Source organism: Passer domesticus, chromosome 11 (genome assembly GCF_036417665.1).
Source record: "Passer domesticus isolate bPasDom1 chromosome 11, bPasDom1.hap1, whole genome shotgun sequence".
NCBI lineage: Eukaryota > Metazoa > Chordata > Aves > Passeriformes > Passeridae > Passer > Passer domesticus.
The window spans coordinates 13,990,377-14,012,144 of NC_087484.1; the positions used below are offsets into that span (position 1 = coordinate 13,990,377).

Below are 21,768 nucleotides of genomic sequence, written 5' to 3' on the forward strand. Positions count from 1 at the left end.
TAGAAAAGCGTTGAAAGAATTAAAATTGGAACTTACTGTTTGTTGTGCTGGTCCTGTTAAAAAAACAAACTGTAAACAAGGACTGGGAAAGATTCAGAGAAGGGCTGAATGTTGACCAAAAATACAGCTTCCTTCCTAGGAGCCATGAAGTAAACTAGGACTATTGGGTTTGAGAAAAAGATATCATGGAAGGATATGATAAAGTACAAGATGGTGAGTGTGATGGAAAGACTGGGTATGTCTCAGAAGTTCTTCAGCTTTTCTACCACCAGAACTACAAGAACCAATTAACCCTGTCCCCCAAATTAAGCTTTTGTAGGATCCTGTTTCAGAGCAATGAGTGCTGCAGTGGGTGACAGAGCTGTGGAACTCCAGGCATTGTAGATGGCCGGAGTTTCCGCTGGTTCCAGGGAAGAATGGAGAGTTCACAAAAGAGAAGCACATTGGTGCTAACCAAGTACATGGAAACTGACTTTGCAAGTCCCTGAGCTGAAAGGGATTGCTCAGGTGCAAAAAGTCTGCAGAAGTATTAGGTGACAGTACATGTACACCCTATTCCTGCTGCCTGCTAGACATCCATTTCCTGGATATGCTTCGTGACAGGCTGCTGGTCTACAGGGACATTGCTCTGGCCCAGCAGCTTGTCCCTAAGTGTCCATACCCTGCAAACAGTATTGCCTTTCAAAGTACAAAACAGCTGTAAGATATTTAGTTTTACTATATTTGGTTTTCACACATGAAACAAATGCAAATATTTGAACATTGTCAGTAGATCAACTGTTTGACAGTAGGTCCATTATTATTCTGTTTATAAAACATTGCATCTTCAAACGTTTCAGCTTCAGTGTAAACTGAAGGGCTAAAACATTTGCTTTCATGTCCATTTATGATATATTTTTTAAAACCTAATTGAAAGTTTGCTGCCACTGGGATGAATCTTCTAAAGGATGTAGAAGTTCTCTTAACTGCATTTTGATAACTCCAGGAGTAAGGAACATAATGTGAAATCATGGAGCTCATTAAAATTAAGTCATACTGGAAGAAACAAAGAAACAGTTGGTGACTCTAAAAGTATTTAACCACAGTCATGAAACACAGAACTTGACTTAGAAATAGCTGCCACAAAAGATGCTACTCTTTTAATAGCTGAGATTTTTTCTGTTCCTTTATCACTACCACTTAAGGTACACTCATACCATTCCTGCAGCACACACACACCATTCCCCTGTGAGGAAAATCTTGCCACATAAACCCAATACAGAAATCATTGAGAAAACTAAGTATTTGAATATGCTATACTTGCCAAACAATCTTAAAGCTTCACCTAGAAGATAAATAATTACCTAAAGTACAACAGAAATTAAATCAATTTTACTGTAGTACGAACTATGTGCTAGAACAAGTTATGACAGCTAATGAGAATAATAGTAATGAGAAATATAAAGCTAAATTTTAAACTACGATAATACGAGTGAAGTTTTTGTAAGGAGGGTTGAATACAAAGAATGAAAATGGAACATACTACATGGTAATAAACATATTTAAAAATTAAGATTTGATGTAGAAAAGATAAAACCCAGGTAGGAGTTGGTAGATAAATTCAAGCTGTAGCAAAGGGCTGCCAATATAACTGTGTCTTTAAGCAGAGCTTCTGAAAACACTGCAAACTATTGATAATAATTATAGTCAAGGGACTGCACCATTTTAAGAATATTTGCTTAGGAAAGGAAGATCTGAAATTAGCTTCTAATTAGAAAAAGTTGCAGTCAAGATCAGATTTCCAAATTAAAGGTTTAAACTGTGAAAGTGTTACCAAGCTCCACCATTGGCCTACATGTCCCTCCTTAACTCAGGCTACTCTTTGTTCCTGTGAGGACTCTTCCCAGGCTGTTTTCTCCTGTGTAGCTCATACCTGAACTCGGACATCTCAGCTGTCAGCACTGCTGCAGTGTTCTGGAGGCACCAGTGCTCATTCCTTACAGGTTCAAGTGTGGCTGATAAATGAACCACTCATTTTAAACACAATTATATCTGATAAGTGAGAGCATCAAGGAAGAATGTGTTAAAGCAACAAATAGCAAAGGGGTTTTGAAAAGGCATGGAAGACTGAGTCACTGAAAACAGCACTGCTGAAGGGAATTAAGGTATTTCTGCTTTAATGCTAACTGTTGGATAAAGCTCTAATTTCTCTGGAATGGAGAAAATCCACAAAAAGTGAAACCAGGCTTTTACATCTTACAGTAGTGGATAAAACCAAACTAGTTTTGTTACTCTTATATGAAAGAGATCACATAGAGAAGCAACCTGGAGAATAATAAACCACACCAGGAGAGACAGATTTAAAAAAATTGTAAGGGCTATGCTTTCAAAGAAAAGCCTGACCACATAAGAAATTAGTACACCTCTTCCCCAAAAAATACAATTCAAAAAGAATTTAATTTTTTTCTTAACTGTTAAAAATCTTTAGTGCAGAATCAGCACTATTACTATATAGGAGCCACATTGTCTCATGAGATAAATTAGTTTAGTCTAGGAAAAAATCTTTCCAAAGTGTTTGTCTAATAAAAGAGAAATTTATCTCCAGCAAGGAAATAATTATCTAGAACAATTTTGCCTTGGCTTATGCAGGCAGATTTTTCCTTCTCGTTAGTCAAGCAACCACTGCGGATTCTTAAAAATTCAATAAAACAACCAAGGTGTATTGGAAGCAGAATTTTCTTACAATGTTGCAGGCTGGTTTACAAGTTTGGAAAATAAATTTTTCTGAGAGGCAGAATCCAATGTGTCAGTCAGCACCTACTGCAGCCAGGGCCTGTTGGGTCAGCTCCTGCCGTGCAGGCACAGTTCATCTCCATCTGCCTGCAGAGTCCCACAGAGCCATTCCACTGCTGTCCCAAAGGCTCTTAACAAGTTGATAACAAGCCTGGAAAGGTTGGGGTCTCATGGAATCAGCTGACATCAACCCACACTGGACACACATTCATCAGGGAAATGGACTACATAATCTTCTGACTTCCTTTGCATTCTAAATTAATCTGTGCTTTTTCCAATTCACACTTGCAAAATAAACTGTTGGTCAGTTTAGCAATGGATTTAGATTAATCAAGAGGTAGCTTTCTTAAATTTAATTGTATGCAGTATGTAAGGCACCAAACTGAGTGTCCTTTCTGGTCTAGGAAACTTTGAAGCTCATGAAAACCCAACTTCAAATGTTACAATAGTAGACATATTGGAAGGACAAAAATGTATCTGATATATGTAGTCATCTGCTTAACACTCTGCTGAGGCTTTGCTGAGAAATAAATAACAAATTGCTGTCAAGTTGTGCAACTTGAAAGCCAGTTCTAGCTAGTTTTGGCTTCAGACAACAGTTTCACATATGGAAAAACATGCAGTGCTTACCCAGCTTTGCAGATGGACATGGTAACAAGGCCTACATGTTTGCAGACCTTGTGACAAGGATGACTGGAATAAAGAGATCCTGGTTACTCGTGCCTCAGGCTTTCCTGAAAGGTGGTTACATCCACACAAGTGGGTTTAGGTAGATCACAACCACAGCAAATTCAGCTCAAAGGTTGGTACCTACTGGCCACTCTGTGTTACATCACAAGGTGTCTTCACACCGAAGTGGTTTATCCAGGGAAGTTGCAGATGAATTACAAAGCAGCCTGATTTTGTGTCTGAAGTTTGACTTAAAGACCACAACAAGAAATTACACAATTTCTAGCATGCACCCATGAAAATGAATAGAGCTGTACTTTGTAATTTGCAGTCCAAAGAAACTTACTTTTAGGGATCTGAGGTCATAGGATTGAGCAGCAGTATTAAAGAGTGCCATTTTATGAAAATAGCATCTCTTTCAAGTTCAAAAATTCACATTTCAGAGCAAGTTTTGCAGCAGTCCTTATCTACTACTGATACATCTCGTACAAGGGAGAGAAGAAAAAATGAGATGGCCTCACCAAGGAAAAACATCAAGAGTTTCATCCTCTGATCTGACAATTCCTACAGAGACAAGGTCAGTTAAATTACATACTTTCTGTACTTTACTCCAGCTGACAATCTGCTGGTTATAATGCAAGAACACAAGGGCTCAAATAGATTTTTCTGCCATGGTGTGCCATCTGGCACAGAGCAGCCTCACAAATGCTGCTTCCCTGCTCTGCTTCTGCAGATCCAGTGACGGCATAATTGTAAGCCCTGTCAGTTTTCAGCAGCAAAGTCAGCTTAATGCAATCTATCTGTAGGTATCAAAGTCACTCATGCCAGATGCAAATGCTTCATTGCCCAAACTTAAAGATATAATTCTATTTCCATGCAGAAAAAAAATCTCCAACATTGGAAGAATATTTGAAAGTGCAGGAGGATTAAAACAAAAAGTAGGGGATTATATCTGGGCCTGGTTGGTGTATTGGTGCTTAACAGAATAATGCATTAGGCAGCAGATGAGTTATTTCACTGCTATGGTGCCAAATTGTGATCTCGTTTTCCTCTGACACAAGAGAGATGAGGATTTGCTTTTAATAAGTGAAGCAGTAACACAATGAACCATCACACAGTTTCTGCTTAAGTGTTCCCAAGCAGCACTGTCAGTGCCTCTCACTACTGAGGCAAGGATGTGTGTCCTTGTAACTTGGGTTTCAGAGCATGTGGAGCGATGCTGGGATGTGTGCTAGTGCTGGGATGCTGCACAGATGGTGACTGGCATAAAATTACTCTTTCATTTGTGACTCAACTCGGAATCCAACCTTGTGTCTCCAGCAGGGACAGGACAGAAAACCAACTCACTGCAACAGCTTTTTCTCTTTCAATCTTTTTTTTTTTTAAGTATCTGTCCAAATGCTGCTGTTGCAGATGAAAATCTTTCTTCCTAGACATTAATGGTATAAGGAAAAAAACATTGCAGAGTTTGTAGCAAAAGCATCATGTATGAGGACATGCTAAACATTGAGGTCTGCTGTTCTGAAAAATACCTTTTAATATATAGATTCCATGCTAGTTTTTCCCCACACTTATTTATATATGGCACTGACTGGTGTTGATTTCATCTTCCTCAGTACATTATTCAGTATTCAAGTGAACAGAAGGCGCTCCTTCAACCCATTGATGATACAATATTGTTCAGTGGAGTTAATAGACATCTCACGCTTACAGGTATACAAAGAAATTGGGCATGGTCACATTTGACAACCATAATTTTGTACTCCTTCAGGCAAGGTTCCAGCTATCTGTGATTCTGCAGTTTTAGAAATGCCATTCTCCCATGCAAACCTTTGTACATTGTGGAAGTAACTTTAAAATGGAGGTTTCTGAATTACACTCCACAGTTAAGTGCTTAGAGAGCAAAGACATCTTAGATTACTGCACATGGGACTGAAGCAGAGGCCAGTTGGAGGGAAAGTGTTCTGTACAGCTGTTGGCAGCATTTCTTCAATAGCATATCCAAATAAAGGGTTGGCCATGGTGACATCAAAATATGAAGACCCTCTATAGCTGGATATGTTACTTTAGAAAAATGTTGAATTACTTGTCAATTCTTTACACTTCTGAACACTTGAACTGTAACTACTCAGGAATCCCAAAATCATTTGCAAACAGAAATAAATTATATCCTACATGTGATAAATAATAACTGCCCTATGGAAAATATGTGGCAAAGTCAGGAAAGGAATTCAGATGTCTCTACTTTCTCATATCTGGACTTTAGAAAAAGTTGACTTCATTAGTTCTACATTTATTATTAGCAATTTTCACTCTTTGTCTTACCAAAAGCATCAGTTTCTGAAAAAGAAGTGCCATAGCTCCCAAAATAGTCATGCTGGGTTCAAAGAAAAAACTACTCAGTTGGGAAGTGGCTTCCTAACACCACTGTGCTTTTGAGACAGTTTTTCTCCTGGTTTACAGGATCCATATTTTGGGTGATGCTGCCTCCCTCCAATTCCATCCCAACACTAGGTATTGAGGGCTCAGAGTTTTTCCTTGACTCTACATATTAGCTGAATTTGCCTGTCCTTCCTGTATGAGTTTTCTTACAAGACAATGTGACTGTCCCATAGGAAATGGGTTCTGCCTCTTCATGAAACAGAGATGGGACCAATTCCCATTTTCTTTGCAGGTGTACTTCCATGAGCTGTAACAGTTGTCCAATGTCTCAAGAAAAGTAAGGTGGAAAAATACGTGGTGATTTGTTGTGAAGAGTAGTTTAATTCCAGAAGCCCTTTTACATTTTCCTTCAAGATTTTGTAATCACTGTCTGGTTTTTGTTGTTTGGTTGGGGTTTTGTAAGAAAATCCATCATGTGAAAAGGAGTAGGAGGAAAAAAATCCTATTTATAAAGCCCCAAGTTTTCACTGTTATTTAAGAAATAAATATCTTTTTCCCCACTAAGTCAAACTGTATTGACTTCTATTTGGTCTGCAACAGAAGCTCAAAAAGCAACTTTTGCTTACAGATATGAATGCTGGAAACAAAATCCATTATTTACAGTACTTTTGAAAATATTACCTCACAAGAAGATGTTTAGACTATTTAAAGTAATTTTACTGCTTCCTTAGAACAAAGAACATATTCTATATAACCATAGTTTGTGGTATTAAAAAAAAAAAAAAGGCAGCCTAAAGTGCCTAAATTCAGATGTAAAAATATCAAATAGGATTTATTTTTATAATGAATTCAGGTAGAATGACAGAACACAAGTAACAAGTAGTGATTGTTTGTTTTCATGGCAATATCACCTCTATGAACTGAAAAAAAAAAATGTGTCTGGTTTAGATTTAGATTGCACAGAAAGAAAAAGCCAAGCTGAAAACAACAATAATTTATGGCCGAGCAGATGGCAAATCAAGCTAACTCCAGATTTAGTTCCTGAGCAAAAGTTCTGTTTAAAATACATTGTTTACCTGGCTAGCTGTTCTTATGGTGCCTTCCCATCCACTGCAAATGAGTGATAAATTTGAGGATTGTCTCAGGGGGCTCTTGCAATGTCAAAAATTGTACTATTTTCCTTTACAAAATTAAAATTTTAATATGAATTATGAAATTGTTAAGGAAGGACATAAAAGTTTGCCAATTCCCATTTGGTATCCAAATATTCCTCCATTTGTCTACCATGACTGCAATTCAGTTTAAAATCACATCTTAACCTACCTTTTAAAATGCTGTATATCTTCTGAAATATTACATGAAAAGTTACATTATACACTTTCTTTTTAAAAGCAATATAGTAAGAGGTTTTTCTCAGCATATATTTCATTTTGAGGATATGCTGAATGACGTTTTAGTACCTTTAAATAATATATTAAAACATTTCTGCTAACTTTTTTTCCTGAGAAGTCTAGCTCTTATGTAAGAGAGGAATTATTAAATTCCATGGAATTGTTTTCTGTGGGGGATTCAGGAGGAGATTTTGAAATCTGAATTTTCATTGGGAAAATGCAACCCATTTTATTATCAGAATACCAAAATACTGTTTCTCTTACTATTTATACACATGAAAAATACCTATTGTTATAAAACATTATTATAGCCACATTCCAAATGTTGTTAGTAATAATATTTTATTTTTTAAATTCATAATTCCTAGATAGAGGAACAACAATATAATATTATTACTAACACATTCCAGATGTTGTTAGTAATAATATATTTTTAAATTCATAATTACTAGATAGAGGAACAACTCCCATAGCCAGATAATGGTATTTTCAGTTTTACTTATTTTAAAGCTCCAAAAATTAAATCAATGTGCAAGATGTAAATGGAACTCAAGGAATTGCTTTCTTTCAAAGGCAATAAGTGACCATTTGCTAACCCATGTTGAAATGGATCTTTCAACAAAAGGCCATATTCAAAACCAGAGAGCAGATAAACATAATAGCCTGTGTTTTGCTGGCAGAGTCTTCCAGAGAGACAAAGAGAACCTTTAAGCTTGCACAGGAATGTGGCAAGCATGTTTTATGATGTAATATATCCCATTTAACAACCCAGAAGTACCCTGCCTTTTTTTTTTTCATGAGGAATATTGTGAAATATATTAAGAACTACATTTAAAGGCTATTTCTCTATAGATTTAGAAGGTGGGAAGAAGATCCATGCAACAGGAGGAATGCTCAATCTTTATGACTGTTCTGCCTTCACAGCCAGTAAAAGTTACCTGGTCAGTAAGTTCCAATTTCTTCTCTTTTCCAAGACCAGTTTAGTTGATTCCTCTTTGAAGTGGCAGAAGATGTGGATGCACAAAAGTTCTGGGGTTTGCTGGTACCAAAACAAATTTTAAAAGGACTGCTGAGAGACATGAATCTAATAATCCCTTACTTATGGCTCTTTCCATCTTAGAGACTCTTGTTCCTGGTGGGTGAGGCGCTGCCTGCAGCCCCCTGCACACCTGCAGGGCTGTGCTCAGCAGGCAGAGTGCTGCCAGGTTTGGACTGTCAGACTTGCTGGAGAGAAGATTAATGGAAGAGGTCAAGCTGTGCTCCAGAGAAGCCATGTCAAACACCAACAGTATGCAAATCTAAGCCAAACACCCTTTTTCCTTTTTTTCTTGTTAGAGCTGCTCTATAAGGAACAATTGTTTCTCCTGACCTGCAGTGGAGGCAGAAGGCTGGCAAGGGAAAGGACAAGGTGGATAGAGAGCACTCCTAACAGCAAATCTGAGAACAAAGCAGGAAAACCACAAGTGCTGGCTCAGCTTAAATAACTTCCTACCACTCTCTGTCTGGGATACTTAGCTGATTTATCCTAAAATTGTTTTGTTGTACTTCCAAAGATGTTGAGCAGATATGCTGTTTCCTCCTAAACAGTGTCTAACCTGTAAGAGACAAGAACATCCACAGCAGTCTCAGTGTCCTTGTTTGTCCTTGGCAGTGCACTGTTTAATCAGGTGAGCATTTTTAGGGAGCACTTGTCAGAAAACAGGTGTGATTTGAAGACTCACAAATCTAGCTTGTTCCAAGCCTTTAGAACCTTGGGATGGTGAGCCCCAGCAGTTTCTCCTCCTACCAGGGCTAGAGAGCTGCTGCAAGTTCTAATGTGGGGCATGGATGGAAAGAACAGCCTCTAACAGGGAATAAGTATCTGTTTGCCCTCTGACAGCAACAAACACATCCTTGGGTTTGTTTGTTGCTCACATAGAAAATATACTTTTACTAGAAGGGCATAGAAAATAATATCTCTCTTTCAAATACCAGAACAGAGTTTGTCTGTAAGTCATATAAGAATTCACTAGACATCCAAGCAGACTATATGAATAATCTAAAATACATTGTGTTTGCATGTTAGAAGACAGGACAAAATTCTGTATGACTCAGAAATATAACAGATTACACAGAACACAATTCATAAAGCTTTTCCTAGCAAAGCAGAAAATCTCACAAAAATTAATGGTCTCCAAGAATTTTTAGTATTTGAGTCTCCTGTGTCTTCCATAACAGACTGGTGGAAGATGTTCATGTAAACCCTAAGAAAGTGAAACTCAAGCAAGAAAAGAAGCAGTTCTAAATTCATTCCATGTCCAAACTGACAGAGGAATGAAAATGCTGGAGGCACCATAAGATGCTTTGAGTACAATGGAGTTTATGTATGACTTTTGAATTTCCTCTTTACATTATAAATTCTAACACTACTGAATGCAGTACTTTTTTGATTTCTCTCTCTTATACCTGCCAATTAAATACCCAGAAAAACAAAAACCCCAGCGAGACACTGAGCATCTTGGAGCCCATCTTAGTTGGCTCAGACATTGGACAAGAAGACCCTTGAAGTCCCTTCAAATCTGAATTATTCTTTCATTCTGATTTTTTTGGTGCTAAATTAATCAGCAATTCAAGAAGATAATTGCACAGGATTCACAATAGATCATTGTTTACAATTCATGAGCCTCTACTCAGAAAGCCTGGCAATCATAACCAGTAAGAACAACCACTCTGACCAACAGGCTTGTGTACAAACAAAGGAATGTCTGAATGGTCTTTGACCAGCAGAGGAAACTGATCACTAGAGGAGAGCAGAATTCATAAGGAAGGATTTTTTTCATGATTTGTCATAGGAGTCTTGCAAAGCTTATCTTTGGAGAGCAGAAGAAAGAGAAATCAAAGTGACTGCTGCAGCAAGAAAAAAATGCCAGGTTTTGAGGAAATTATATGAAGGGAAAGGAGACATAAATGAGTCCGGATTCCTTCTGTATCTTGGTCTGGGTACAAAAAAAAAAAGCTACAGAGCAGTGAGCACACCAAAAGCATGGGAGTAGCAGAGAGTCCTGATGTTCTGCAGGCATCTGACAGTGCCTGGGGAGCAACTCTTGAAGAAATGTAGATACAATATGTGCTGATACAAGGTGTCACTTGAGTTTTTCAGCTGTAATGGCAAGGTTTCTCCATTTCTTACTTTTTCCTTAGCCAATGAAAATCTCTACTCTGTTCATTCTGGCCTAGCTCTTCCTAAAGAGATCAATGGCACTTATTTCAGGTACGTTTCTTTCATCTAGTCATGACTGCTTAAAATGAGCAGATTGTCACACAAAATATGCATGGTAGAAGTGTGTTAAGAGGACTTCTTAGGTTTTTAATTTTGCAGCAGCTGTTGAAGTGGGCATGTCAGAGTTGTTATTCTGGGCATGCTGAAAATTAGGCATTTGTAATCTTGCCTGTAACTTAACCCTTTACACAGCATCAAGGGTAAGAACTGTTCTGACACAAACTCTTAGCAAATTTCCCCATAACTTCACAGAAACAGCAAAGGAGAGAGGAGAAAGAGGAGAAACATAATGAGTTCCTGAAAAGGCTACCAGATGAAAAACAAAAATGACTACAACAGTCATAGTATGAGATAATTTGGGTATAACCTAATGAAACAAACATTTGTGGATGGACACATCAAATACAGTTCTTTCCAACCCCAACTTCTACTTGAATTGGATTCCTGTGACTTTGAAAGTATCTCCAGGATACCTTAAATAGAACAGAAATAGCTCAAAGACAAAGTTGACTTTAAGACATTCTTCAGAGGTCATTCCCATAGTGTCAAAAAGAATTCAAGGATACTGCCAAGAAATAAAATTCTTTGGAAGAACAGCATTATATCTACCTTTTCAGTAGGAATACCTCTTCTGTGAAGGGATGATATCACCTTGAAAATGTTTACTTTCTTGTCACTATTCCCACAAAGCAACAAAAGGGAAACATTCCTGCTAGAAGAAAAACAAATAGTCTAAGCACTTTAAAGATTACATTTTTCTTTCACAATTCTTCTGTTTAAAAGACTACACATGGGTCCTCACAAGGACTATGATATGTTTGATCTGAGAATGGACTATTTAGTCACAGAATTTCTATGATATTCAAAAGAAAAATATTATCATTTAAATCAGACTTCACAGACATCAAAGCTTAGTTCCCAGGTTCAGCTGTTACTGACTGAATGAAGCCATACCCTCTTGGCCACCGTGCTGAAAGTGATTCCTTTTGTTATTTATGGACAGAGGAGTTTAGGATCAAACTGTGGTCTAAGTTAATGGCAAAACTCCCACTGACTTCAATTAGAACAGAATTTGGCTCACAGTCTCATTACTGAGCATAACAATTAAAAGAAGCTTTTACAAGCTGTATTGCTGTGTAAAAGGCCATGAACCATGTAGCAGATTTCATTGAACTCACAGCCAACAGTCATTGCTATAGCAACTGAGGCTCTAACAAAGGTAGTCACTGTCTCTGTAATCATCAGGTGTCTCTATAGCAACTAGAGTTTCCAGAGAACAAGAGAAAAATATTTGAAAACTGTCAGTTGGAAGAAAAGAGGTTTGTGAATTAGGAGGTTGGAAGCAAGAGCAACGTAAGGGTAAAACATGGCTCAGGGTAAAGAGAAATGATTGTCCCAAACAATACACAGGGAATGGCAAAGGAAGAGAGAGCACAGGCCAGCTCAGCTGGAGATGAGAGAGGGCCCTGGGTAAGGAAAGCAATGTGGCACTCCAAAGAGATATTCCCAGATCTAAATTAGTTGTGTTTTGGACATAATTCTCTTAAAGAAAATTGGTTACTACAAAAGAGTATAGGGCCAAACTTTGTCTGCAGTAGGAGTTACAGTTCACCAGGATTTCCAAAAGCACCTGCCTGCATTTCTTGTGCCCACATTCCTTTACAAACATAGTCCTGTTTGTCTTCAGAATGGAAGAACACAATCTGTTCTCTTGAAACGTGGCTGCAGATAGCATGGTACAATTATATGGAAATTATGACTAACTGTTCTTAATGTTACTTATTCATAAGTTTTTAAATAGTGTTGAAATGAAAAAAGGAACAGCTGCTGTTTGGATACTGTTAGGGATGAAAACAGCAGCGTTAATTACAGGTCTATTTCTGTAAAATATGCTTTTAGGCTCTGAGGTAGGCAGCAGGGTGATCTGCACATAAGAAAAGCCAGCATATGTAAACCTAAGTCCGCACAAAAAAGTTTAGTGATATTGGCAGAACCTATAAAAACAATAACTTTAGACTAATCTGATTCCTACTGCTCCAATGGAAATAAGAACTGGGTCAAGATGTTTAGCTTAATTAGGAATTATTCAAAATGTTGATATTCACAAACTAAAAGTAATTCAGTGGGATCAGCACGCTTCCTCTAAAAATAAAGTCACAAAAGTAACTATGAATTCCAAATGGGATCCAATCCAGTATACTGATGCACTGCAACGCTTTGTTTAAATAACCAAAACCTATCTTTAACCTGGAAAAATTGATAAAAGACCGAGTAGTGCTCGAGTCAGATTTCCATTTCGCGTGTAACGAGAGCCCTCTAGTGGGATGTGCTTTCAGATTCGACTCATGGAGAAGAGCAGCCCTTCTCATGCAAGGCAGTTAAATCAGGTGTTTGCTCCTGCATTCCTTACTGGCATTTTGTTACAACACAGTGCAATGTAATATAATTTGTAGCTGAAACAGAAGTCCCCAAATGACACACTGATGAACACTGAACCTGAGTAAAACAAATAGCACTGTACCAAAAGACTTTTTCAGGCAGCCTTAAGTGTTTAGGGGGAGGGGGGGTTGAGTTTGGTGGGAGCTTTGTGGTTTTGTTGGGGGTTTTTTAAGCCTTAAATGGCAATGACAGTCAGGATGTTCACTGCTGTGGTGTGGCCATCCTGAATTCAGCAGTTTTTTATGTAGTTGCTGTTTACTCAACACAACTGAATCAGTGATGTGGGATCACCATCGGTATGGAAGCGTGGGGTATAACATCATCAGCCCAGGAGAGACTGATCTCTGTGAGAGCTGCTTCAAACCACAAAGGTCTCCCAACATGCAGAAGGTCAATCAAACCTGGCAGAAGGCTGGTGTGGATGAGGGAACACTGGCTGAGCTCAAACAGGAAAAGGAAGTGGAGGAATGGAAGCAGAAACAGGTAAGCCAGGAGGAATACAGAGACCTTCCCTGAGCACACAGAGAAACGCTGGCACAGAGCTGTAAGGCAGGGATAGAAGGAAAAGGGCAGGGAGAGAAGGAAAAGGGCAGCAAAAGTGGCTCCTGCAAGTGTACACCCAGGCTCAGTGGGGCAGAGAAACTACTGACAAAGGACATGGAAAAGACAAAGGAATTCAATGACCTTTTTGCCCCAGTTTTTAGCACACACATTCCAGCTTGTAGCATAGTCTGAGAGTGATGGATTGCCTGCTTTTATAGGAAACTAAACTTAAACCAGTGTATATGCACAAGTCCACAGTTCTAAGAGCTGAACATGAGTCAGCTCCCCAAAGTAGTTTTCTACCAGGAAACTGTAATTTAGAAAGATTTAACTTAAAGTTGCAATGATAAAAATTATCTAGATTGTTTTTTATTTTATTAAAAAACAAAAATACTACCACAGAGCAGAAGTTCAAGCTGAAAATGAGCATTAAACCCACAGAAGTAAACTTGGAAATACTTCCTTCATAATCCTGACCGTCAATTGTGTGGATTAATTTAGACTGCACAAACAGGCAATATCAGTTTTCCACAATTTTGTAAGAAGTCATTTAGTTCTGAACCTGTTGGCTGAAACTTTCTAAACTGGAACAGATTAACTCTCCTGTAAAAACTCATACCAAAGTGCTTCCTGTCTTTTGAAGCTTTTATTTCTTCAGACATGCTGGCATTTCTGTCTTATCAGTGGGAAAAGCACACATGAGCATTTCAGGTCTGTCTAAACTGAATTTGGTCTCTGAAGACAGATTCCAGCATGATGAGCTGGTTGTTACATCACAGAGTGCATCAAATTTACTCATGCTCTAAGGGGAGAAAAGATTTTCCTGTGTTGATACAATGCCTCTGGACAGGGACGTGCAAGCAGAAGGATCACAAGACTTGGGACATGAAAAGTCCAGTTCCACACAATTCAATGTATATTCACCATAATCAGTACATTATTTTAACAAATCAGTAAAACAGACTCTGAACCAAGGAGGGGGAAAAAAAACAAACCAGATTTTACCTTCTGGATAGAAAGCTGTACTCCAGTGAGCAGAACTTATTTTTAAAGCTATTTTTCATCTAAGTGTAATAGCTGTACCATAAAGATACATAGATTATGTGGATTTATTTCTCTCTCTAGAGGCTTTGTGCCCCATATAGATTGAATACCAGCAACATCAAATAAGAAAAACAGAGTCTGACCTCACAAAAAAAGAGAGAACAAGATCAACAGCAACCAGCAAATAAACTGCTTTCATAGGAAGACTACTGTAAGCAGCAGCAGAAGAAATTTTCAAATGCACCGAGGCCTGGCAGTCACAAACAATGCTTAGCCCACCAGTGTGGGCTTAGTGGCCTTGAGTGGCCTCAGCCCACAGTATTTCCTGGGCAGTTGTGTATCAGAGCAGGAGCCAGCAAGGCAGATCTTCTTGGCTGGAATGGATTAGAGAAGGATAACCACTTGTGATCCCACTAATCCTGTTCCAGTCTGTCTGGGGATTTTAGGCAAGCGAGCTGTGACAGAACACTTTTTATCTGTGTGCTCACAAAGTGGCTGATTTCTCAGTTTCAGAGTTGGTTTGGCTTGGTCTTTTAATTATATATACAGGAGCACTTGTTTTCAATGTTTGCTTTTACTCTTGTCTGTATTTGCCCTATGCTTGCAGAATTGCCAGTGATGCTAATGCCTAATATCTTTGCTTGGAATTCCCACTAACTATATAATTTATTACCACCTTTACATTATGATCCTTTTCTGACTTTATATCTTCCAAGGTGAGAATCCCTCTACTTTTGAAGTGAAAGAAAAAAGGGGGAAACCTGTAAAGGGGGTGAAATTTGCTTATGCAGAGGACAGAACTGATTATCAAGAACAAAATATTTAGATTGATTGAAGAAACAGTGCCTCCCTGGGAACACTATTATGAGCTACAGCCTCAAAACTACTGAGACTATGGACAGCTGGGTATTCCTGGGTTATTCACCTTTGACACCTACCTGACTTGGAATGGATTTTGTACAGATTAGTTAGCTATAAAATGTGTTTAAGAAAAAAAAAGTTATGGGAATTTAACATCAAATAATGAGAATTTTTTTTTTAATAAGCAGTAGAATTGCTGTTTTTTCTTACGAAGATTAGAGCTTGTTTGAAATTCTCTGTATTTAAATGCATTGCAGCCTTGACCATAGACAGAAAAGTTCAGGAGTATTTGCTATACATAAAGTTTTTCTACCGTTTTTCTGGCATAATGGAATAACGAATTGAATAAATCAAAATGTGCAAGCAAGCAGAAATGATGAAAAGTATATTCCACTGCATTTTATTCAGTTCAGTCGGGGGGTTTAAGTACTTCTAATTCCAGGTAATTGAACCCTTGCTTTTATAGAGATCTGTCTTCTGGCAGGACCAATACAAATCTTGAAATCCTTATCCATAGATTTGTTTTCTTCTGTCTTTGTACCATAGTAAAGTGCCACCTTTATTCTGTCATTTATGTTTAAACATGGGGAAGTGGGAAAGAAGAAAGGTTCTTAAACTTCCAAAATGTAATAAAGGTTGTTATGCCATTTTTTTTACATTATTTTTTCCATCTTAAACTGTGAAGACAAACTAGGACGCCTAGGATTCAGATTGGGCTGTAAACTACAGGAAGAAAACATGATGAGCACACGCTGAGTTTTACAACAGAATTTTAGAAATGGAGAGTGTGAGCCTTGGAGGCAATTTGTGCATCCACAGCCAGAGCAAGCGCAGTCCAGCGACACAATCGTACCATTAAAAATGAGACAGGGCAGCTTTAAGAGAGGAACAGGAAGCTGTAACTAGAATCCAGCTGAATTCTGAGCTGGGGCACTTTACCATGAGGCTGCAAATGAAACAGATGCGCTTGCTGTGAATTTCTGTAGTGTCTGGAGTTTTTTTTTGCTAAAGGTGACAACACTTTCCTTCCTGGGATTTTTTTTCTTCTTTTATTTTTCACAAACTGTCTATAAAGGGAATGAAATGGAGAAGTTGAAGAAATATGTATCAGTGAAAGATGAAGATCACTTCTATCATCAGGGAGCTGTGGAGCTGCTAATCTTTAACTTTCTACTCATTCTTACAATATTAACAATTTGGTTGTTTAAAAACCATCGATTCCGCTTTCTGCATGAAACTGGAGGAGCTATGCTTTATGGTGAGTATAAATTCAAGTGCCAGCATAACACTGGACTAGTTGCATATTTATGATGAGGCACTTGAGATCAAGTGCTGACAAAGCTCAGAAATGTGCTGAATTAAATGTCATCAGCTCCATAGGCATGGGGTGAAATAACGATGTGACAGCATCTCTCCTGAAGTAGCCAGAGGCTGCCTTGGTAGGGGAGCAGCAGTGAGGAGCTGGTTATCCCCAGCACGTGCATTCTGCTCCTTGTGCTCAGGCAGGAGGGCTGGGGAGTTACTGGTTACAAAAACAGCCTGCTTGGGTTTTTCCAGCATTCAAAGCTGTTAGTCTAAGGAGCCTTGTGGATACAGACATGTTGTCTAATAAAGTTGAAATGATCTTGAGAGCTTTCTTTTGGCTTTGCTCTGTGCCTTTGAAAAGCACACTGAAGAATGTGTCTCAAGTTTGCTCTCAATGCTGTCATTGTAGGGTAACTTTAGCTTGCCTGTCTAGTTCTAATCTTTGATGAACTTTTGCCATGTTGCATTTCACTCTCATGCAGAACTTTCCGCTTGTCCCCCAAGTACACTCTGGTTTTATGGCACACACTTACACGTGTGATGACTTCTTGGCACTCTGTCCATGCTGTTTCACTGAGAGACCCTACTGCCATGGCTGCTGCCGTGAGATACATGCAGGAGGGCAAACTGTCAAAATGGCAGACAGAAATCAACAGCTCAGTCACTATCCGAGTCCCAGCCTGTCCTGACACATTCTGTGCACACCACATCCTCTACCAGTGCAACACCCAAAACTGGTTAAGATGGGTGCCCCTACTGCAGTAGCTTCCTTCTCACTATTGTGCTGTTTGCCATGTGCAGCTGATGGCATTTTCTGAAGATTTAGACAAAAGCAAATGAAATATGGGAGAATACAACAAAACAAAAATAAATAAGTACAGAATTAGAGTTTTATTCATCCTTTGCTTCTGTTTTGCTGCCTGCCAGAACATACTGTGCACATCATGAGGACAACCTGCTCATATTCTTTGGATTGGTTAAGAGATGAGTGCTCCAGCAGTTCAGAACTTTTGAATTATTAAAACATTCCTCATGATAGTATATTTACAATCTCTTTAGTTTTGCATTATTTATAGCAGTCTTCAAACAGGAAAGAAAGCTTATCTGTAGGAGCTAAAAAGCTAATGATGTCCTTCTTATCCTTCAAAATTCTGTATATGGTTGTAGTTATCTTTAGCATCATGGAATGGCAATATTGAAAAAAAAAAGTTAAATTTCTGAGGTCATAAGAGAGATTGTCAGGTAACTGGCAGCAACTTTGGGAGAAAATCTTCATGACACCAAGCACTGACAATGGGACAAGTCCTGCCCTCACTTAATTTCACCTTCCCTTTCCAAACAATTCTAATTTCTACCTTTTCTGCACAAAAAGAGGTTTCAGTCCTTACAGCTTGCTGTGCTCCAGCCCATTGAGCTATTTGTTAGATCTGTGAATAGCAATACAATGCACTGATAAAGTGGCTTCAAGTGACAGGGATCTGGGCACCTATTGCAGAGTGTCCCACAGAGTGACAGGTGGGCCCGCATTCCCTCAGGGGAGAGGCAGTGGAGAGGACAGGGAAGGCAAAGTGAGAGGAACACTGGGGAAAAAACAAACACAAAAAGACAAACTCAGGAAGTTTTACAGTTACTGCAAAATGCTGAACAGCCACAAACGGAACACAGCCTGATAGAAAGTGCTATTTAAAGTAGAGAACAAATAAAAGGGGGGGTTGGCTTCCCCCCCCCCCCCCCCCACTTAGGCTCTGTAGGTAAATTCAGTTTTAGGCTGAATAGTTCCAGCTAGAAAAAAATCCCAACCACACTATCTATTTAGAAACTTAAATAACTGAGGTGTATTCATTTTTTTTTTACCAAAGCAATGGATCAACAATAAATATAGCTATACTTAATTTTAAAATCTTTCTACAAAGTAAGAAAAATTTAAAAAAAAACATTTTGAATATTGCAGAATTAATTCACAATAATTAATTCAACATTATTTCACACAGTGTGTATATATATACATATGTAGCAAGGCATTTAGCTTGAAAGTATTTAAAGACGCAAATAGTCTTGTTTGTTTTGAGACCAAACTGAAAAATCACTCACAAACAACAAGGAAGAATACAGACTGACCTGTTCATTCATTCATTTCTTGGTTTTCCTGAGTCTCAGAGGGCAAGTTGCTCTTCACATTGTAGTTGGGTTGGATAAACAGACCACTGATAGTAAACTGAACGTAATTCCTGATTTCTGTATACCAGGGAGACAGGTGGGTGTGAGAGAGTTTCCTATACAAGAGGAAACACTCAGGAATGGTGTGGGAGATGCTCTGCACCAGCACTGATGAAAACAAAGCCACTTACCTGGGATCAGAGCAGGTGAGCCCTCATGACACCAGCCCCAGGATGTGACCTCTTGGTGCTGGAGAAGACACAGTGAGCCAACAGAACACCAAAGTGCCTGCAGCCACCTCCTGCCAAGCCAGATACCTTGAAATGCCTCAGCCATAAACCATTAGGGAGCAAATCCCCCATGTAAGATGTAAGCCAGGGCCCTTCACATGAGTGGGGCAATAACCCAGAGCTCTGCAGTGGCAAACTGAGTGCAAGTCTCCAAATTGCTCACTCTCCCCAGAACTCAGGTGTCAGGCTCACACAGAGGCACCACCACCCAGCTCTGAGTAAGAGGCCAAAACACTCTGACAAGTAGGCAGCCAGAACTAAACTTCAACAACAAAAAAAACCCCAAATTAGCAGCCAATCAAGCTGTGCTTTTTATATGGGAGGTTAATTACCAGACTTAAATGGAAATTGTTGTCAGCTGGAGTTATTGTCACCCCAAGGGAGTGGGTGGTACTCCCTCGGTGAAGGTGAGGCTGGTTGCAGATGTACCAGCCCTCAATGCTGTGCTCCATGGCATTAGTTACTCAGACTGGAAGGAAAACATAAAAATACTGAGTGACAGAAGAGCCATTGTGGCTTTGGGTTGCAGTGGTTAGAGGTGTTTCACCGGGTTTGGAGGGGACAGGTTTTGACAGGTGTGCAGAGGGAAAGCCAACTCACAGAAACCCTCTGCAGCCCCTTCTGAGGATCCCATTCAGCTCTGGATTCAGCTTTGGGGGAGGTGTCTAATGATGAACATTCTGATTCTTACACCTTCTAAATCCAGTATGCCTCTGGTGTGAAATAATTCTATTTGCCTTCTGCTGGTGTGTTCTGAGTATCTCTATTTCTCACAGGCAGAAATGGATGGAACAGGTGCCAGAAAGAGAAATCTCTGAACTGCCATAAAACAGAGTATTTCAGTGTCTTCCTGATTACAACATTCACAATGAAGAAGGGTTGTTGGGACTCAGAAGAGACACAGGAAAACCACAATTAAGGCAGAAACTGAAATTTTGTAGTGGTGAGGTGAAGAGAGGAACATCATTCTTGAGACAAAGAAATTTGAAAGAAAACCTTAAATTTCTGGAAAAAATCAAGTAATGACTAAAGCTGCCTCCCTGAGTGTTATTATTACAAAAAGCATTTAACAGCTGACTAGATGAAATCCTGGGGAAAGAACAGTCCTGTTTAGCTCAGGAGTTTGACACTAAAAAATCCCACCAAAGGTCACAGCTGTAATTAACAATTTTATCCTGCTTCCAGTGAAGAACCTGGAGACCTGCATTGCTTTCAGTTGAAATATGACTGAGCTGTAGTTAGAGTGAGATTTTACTGCAAGATCCCACTTCAAAGGACAGTTGAGACTTTTTGAAATAAATCTGTAACATTTGTGACAGCCTTTTCTGTTTCAATGCTGCATTTAAACAAATGTGCTTAAAATACTTTTTGAATAGTCTTTTTCTGCCAGTGTCCTCTCACAGGCCTTGGTGAATGTCTACAAAATATTTCTGTTACCTGAGCAGGTTAAGTAATACCTGGCAATAGAAGTAGTAGTTTAAAACATTGAGTCATAAGGACAAAAATGGTAAAGGGAAACCTGTATGTTTTCTGCTCCAGAGAATGAAAAACATCAAGTCTATCAAATTAAGTTGAATTTTTAACATATTTGAAATTGAATTTAAAAATTAATTATGTGATTCTTCTGGAGGAAATCTAATAAAAATAATCTGAAAACCCTGACAGTTTTAACTAATGAATGGTTTCCTGGTTTCTGACTCATGATTTTGGACATCTGGGCTGAGCACTGTGGAAGTCATATTTCATAGTGGCACATGCAGTGCTTGCTTCCCTTTACATATACATACCTTCCCCTAACATTTTGAGGAATTCTGTCTTTTACTACAGCTAGATTTATCATGTGATTTATTGCATGAATGCTGTGTAACTTAAGAGAGAGGTCTTGGGATTTTCTACAGCTTATTGAAATCCTCTATCATTTACAGAAAGCAACCACACTAAACAGTAGATTCTAAACAAGCACAAATGCCTGCACACACTAAAACAGACATTACAGCTGTTCCTCAGCATCACTCCAAGAAGTACAAACTTGACTTACAGCCATGCCAGGAGTCTGCAGTTCCAAGGTCTCAGTTAGGAGATGTGACAATAACAAGGATTCTCAAGGTGCTTGTGATCACTTGTATGCCCTTTTGATGATGGGATCAAACTGAAACTGGAGATGCTTCTCTGATACTTCATGTAATTTAGGTTTTTTTCTTGTCTTTTAATAGTAAGTATATCTATCTAGATGTTTAGGTGTCTTCCCCCAGTATTTCATCTGAGCATACTTAGCATTTTATGATTGTGTTAATAATTAGTAACTGTAAAGCTGTTCAATCTATACATGGGACTGAAAGCATACATGACATAAAAGAAGTATGGAAATTGAATTGGAAACCAAATCAAAGTCTATGAGGGTGGAAATAATCTCAGTAATGTTATCTAGCTAAATAGTACCTCTCCTAAAGTAAACATGCAGCCTCCCACTAGAGCCAACAGAAAGAGCCATACTGTCCAGAAGTACATTTTCCTTTCTCTTAAATGTAAAGGGAAACAAAATATCTGTAAGAGCCCTAAATTGTAGACAGTCTTATTTTTCCTTCCCTTCCTCCTGACTTTATTTTTCTATGTTTATGCAGCTTCAAAAATGCAGTATTCTACAGAAAGCAGAATG

The 21,768-nt window shown here is 38.7% G+C and overlaps 1 protein-coding gene and 1 long non-coding RNA gene across 2 annotated transcripts in view; one reads left to right on the plus strand and one right to left on the minus strand.

Moving 5' to 3' along the window:
- Positions 1 to 16,244: 16,244 nt before the first annotated feature.
- The window catches only part of SLC9A9 (solute carrier family 9 member A9), a 176,530-nt gene continuing 171,006 nt past the window's right edge, over positions 16,245 to 21,768 (plus strand). Inside the window, exon 1 of the mRNA XM_064385801.1 lies at positions 16,245 to 16,618. Coding sequence (XP_064241871.1) covers positions 16,444 to 16,618 — 175 coding nt within the window. The 5' untranslated portion in view covers positions 16,245 to 16,443. The remainder of the gene's footprint in view (positions 16,619 to 21,768) is intronic.
- Positions 17,534 to 19,418, minus strand: LOC135278913 (uncharacterized). The gene is made up of 3 exons (XR_010346295.1): positions 19,014 to 19,418; positions 18,784 to 18,900; positions 17,534 to 18,245 (listed from the first exon to the last, which is right to left on the minus strand). It is a non-coding gene; the product is annotated as an uncharacterized LOC135278913 (long non-coding RNA).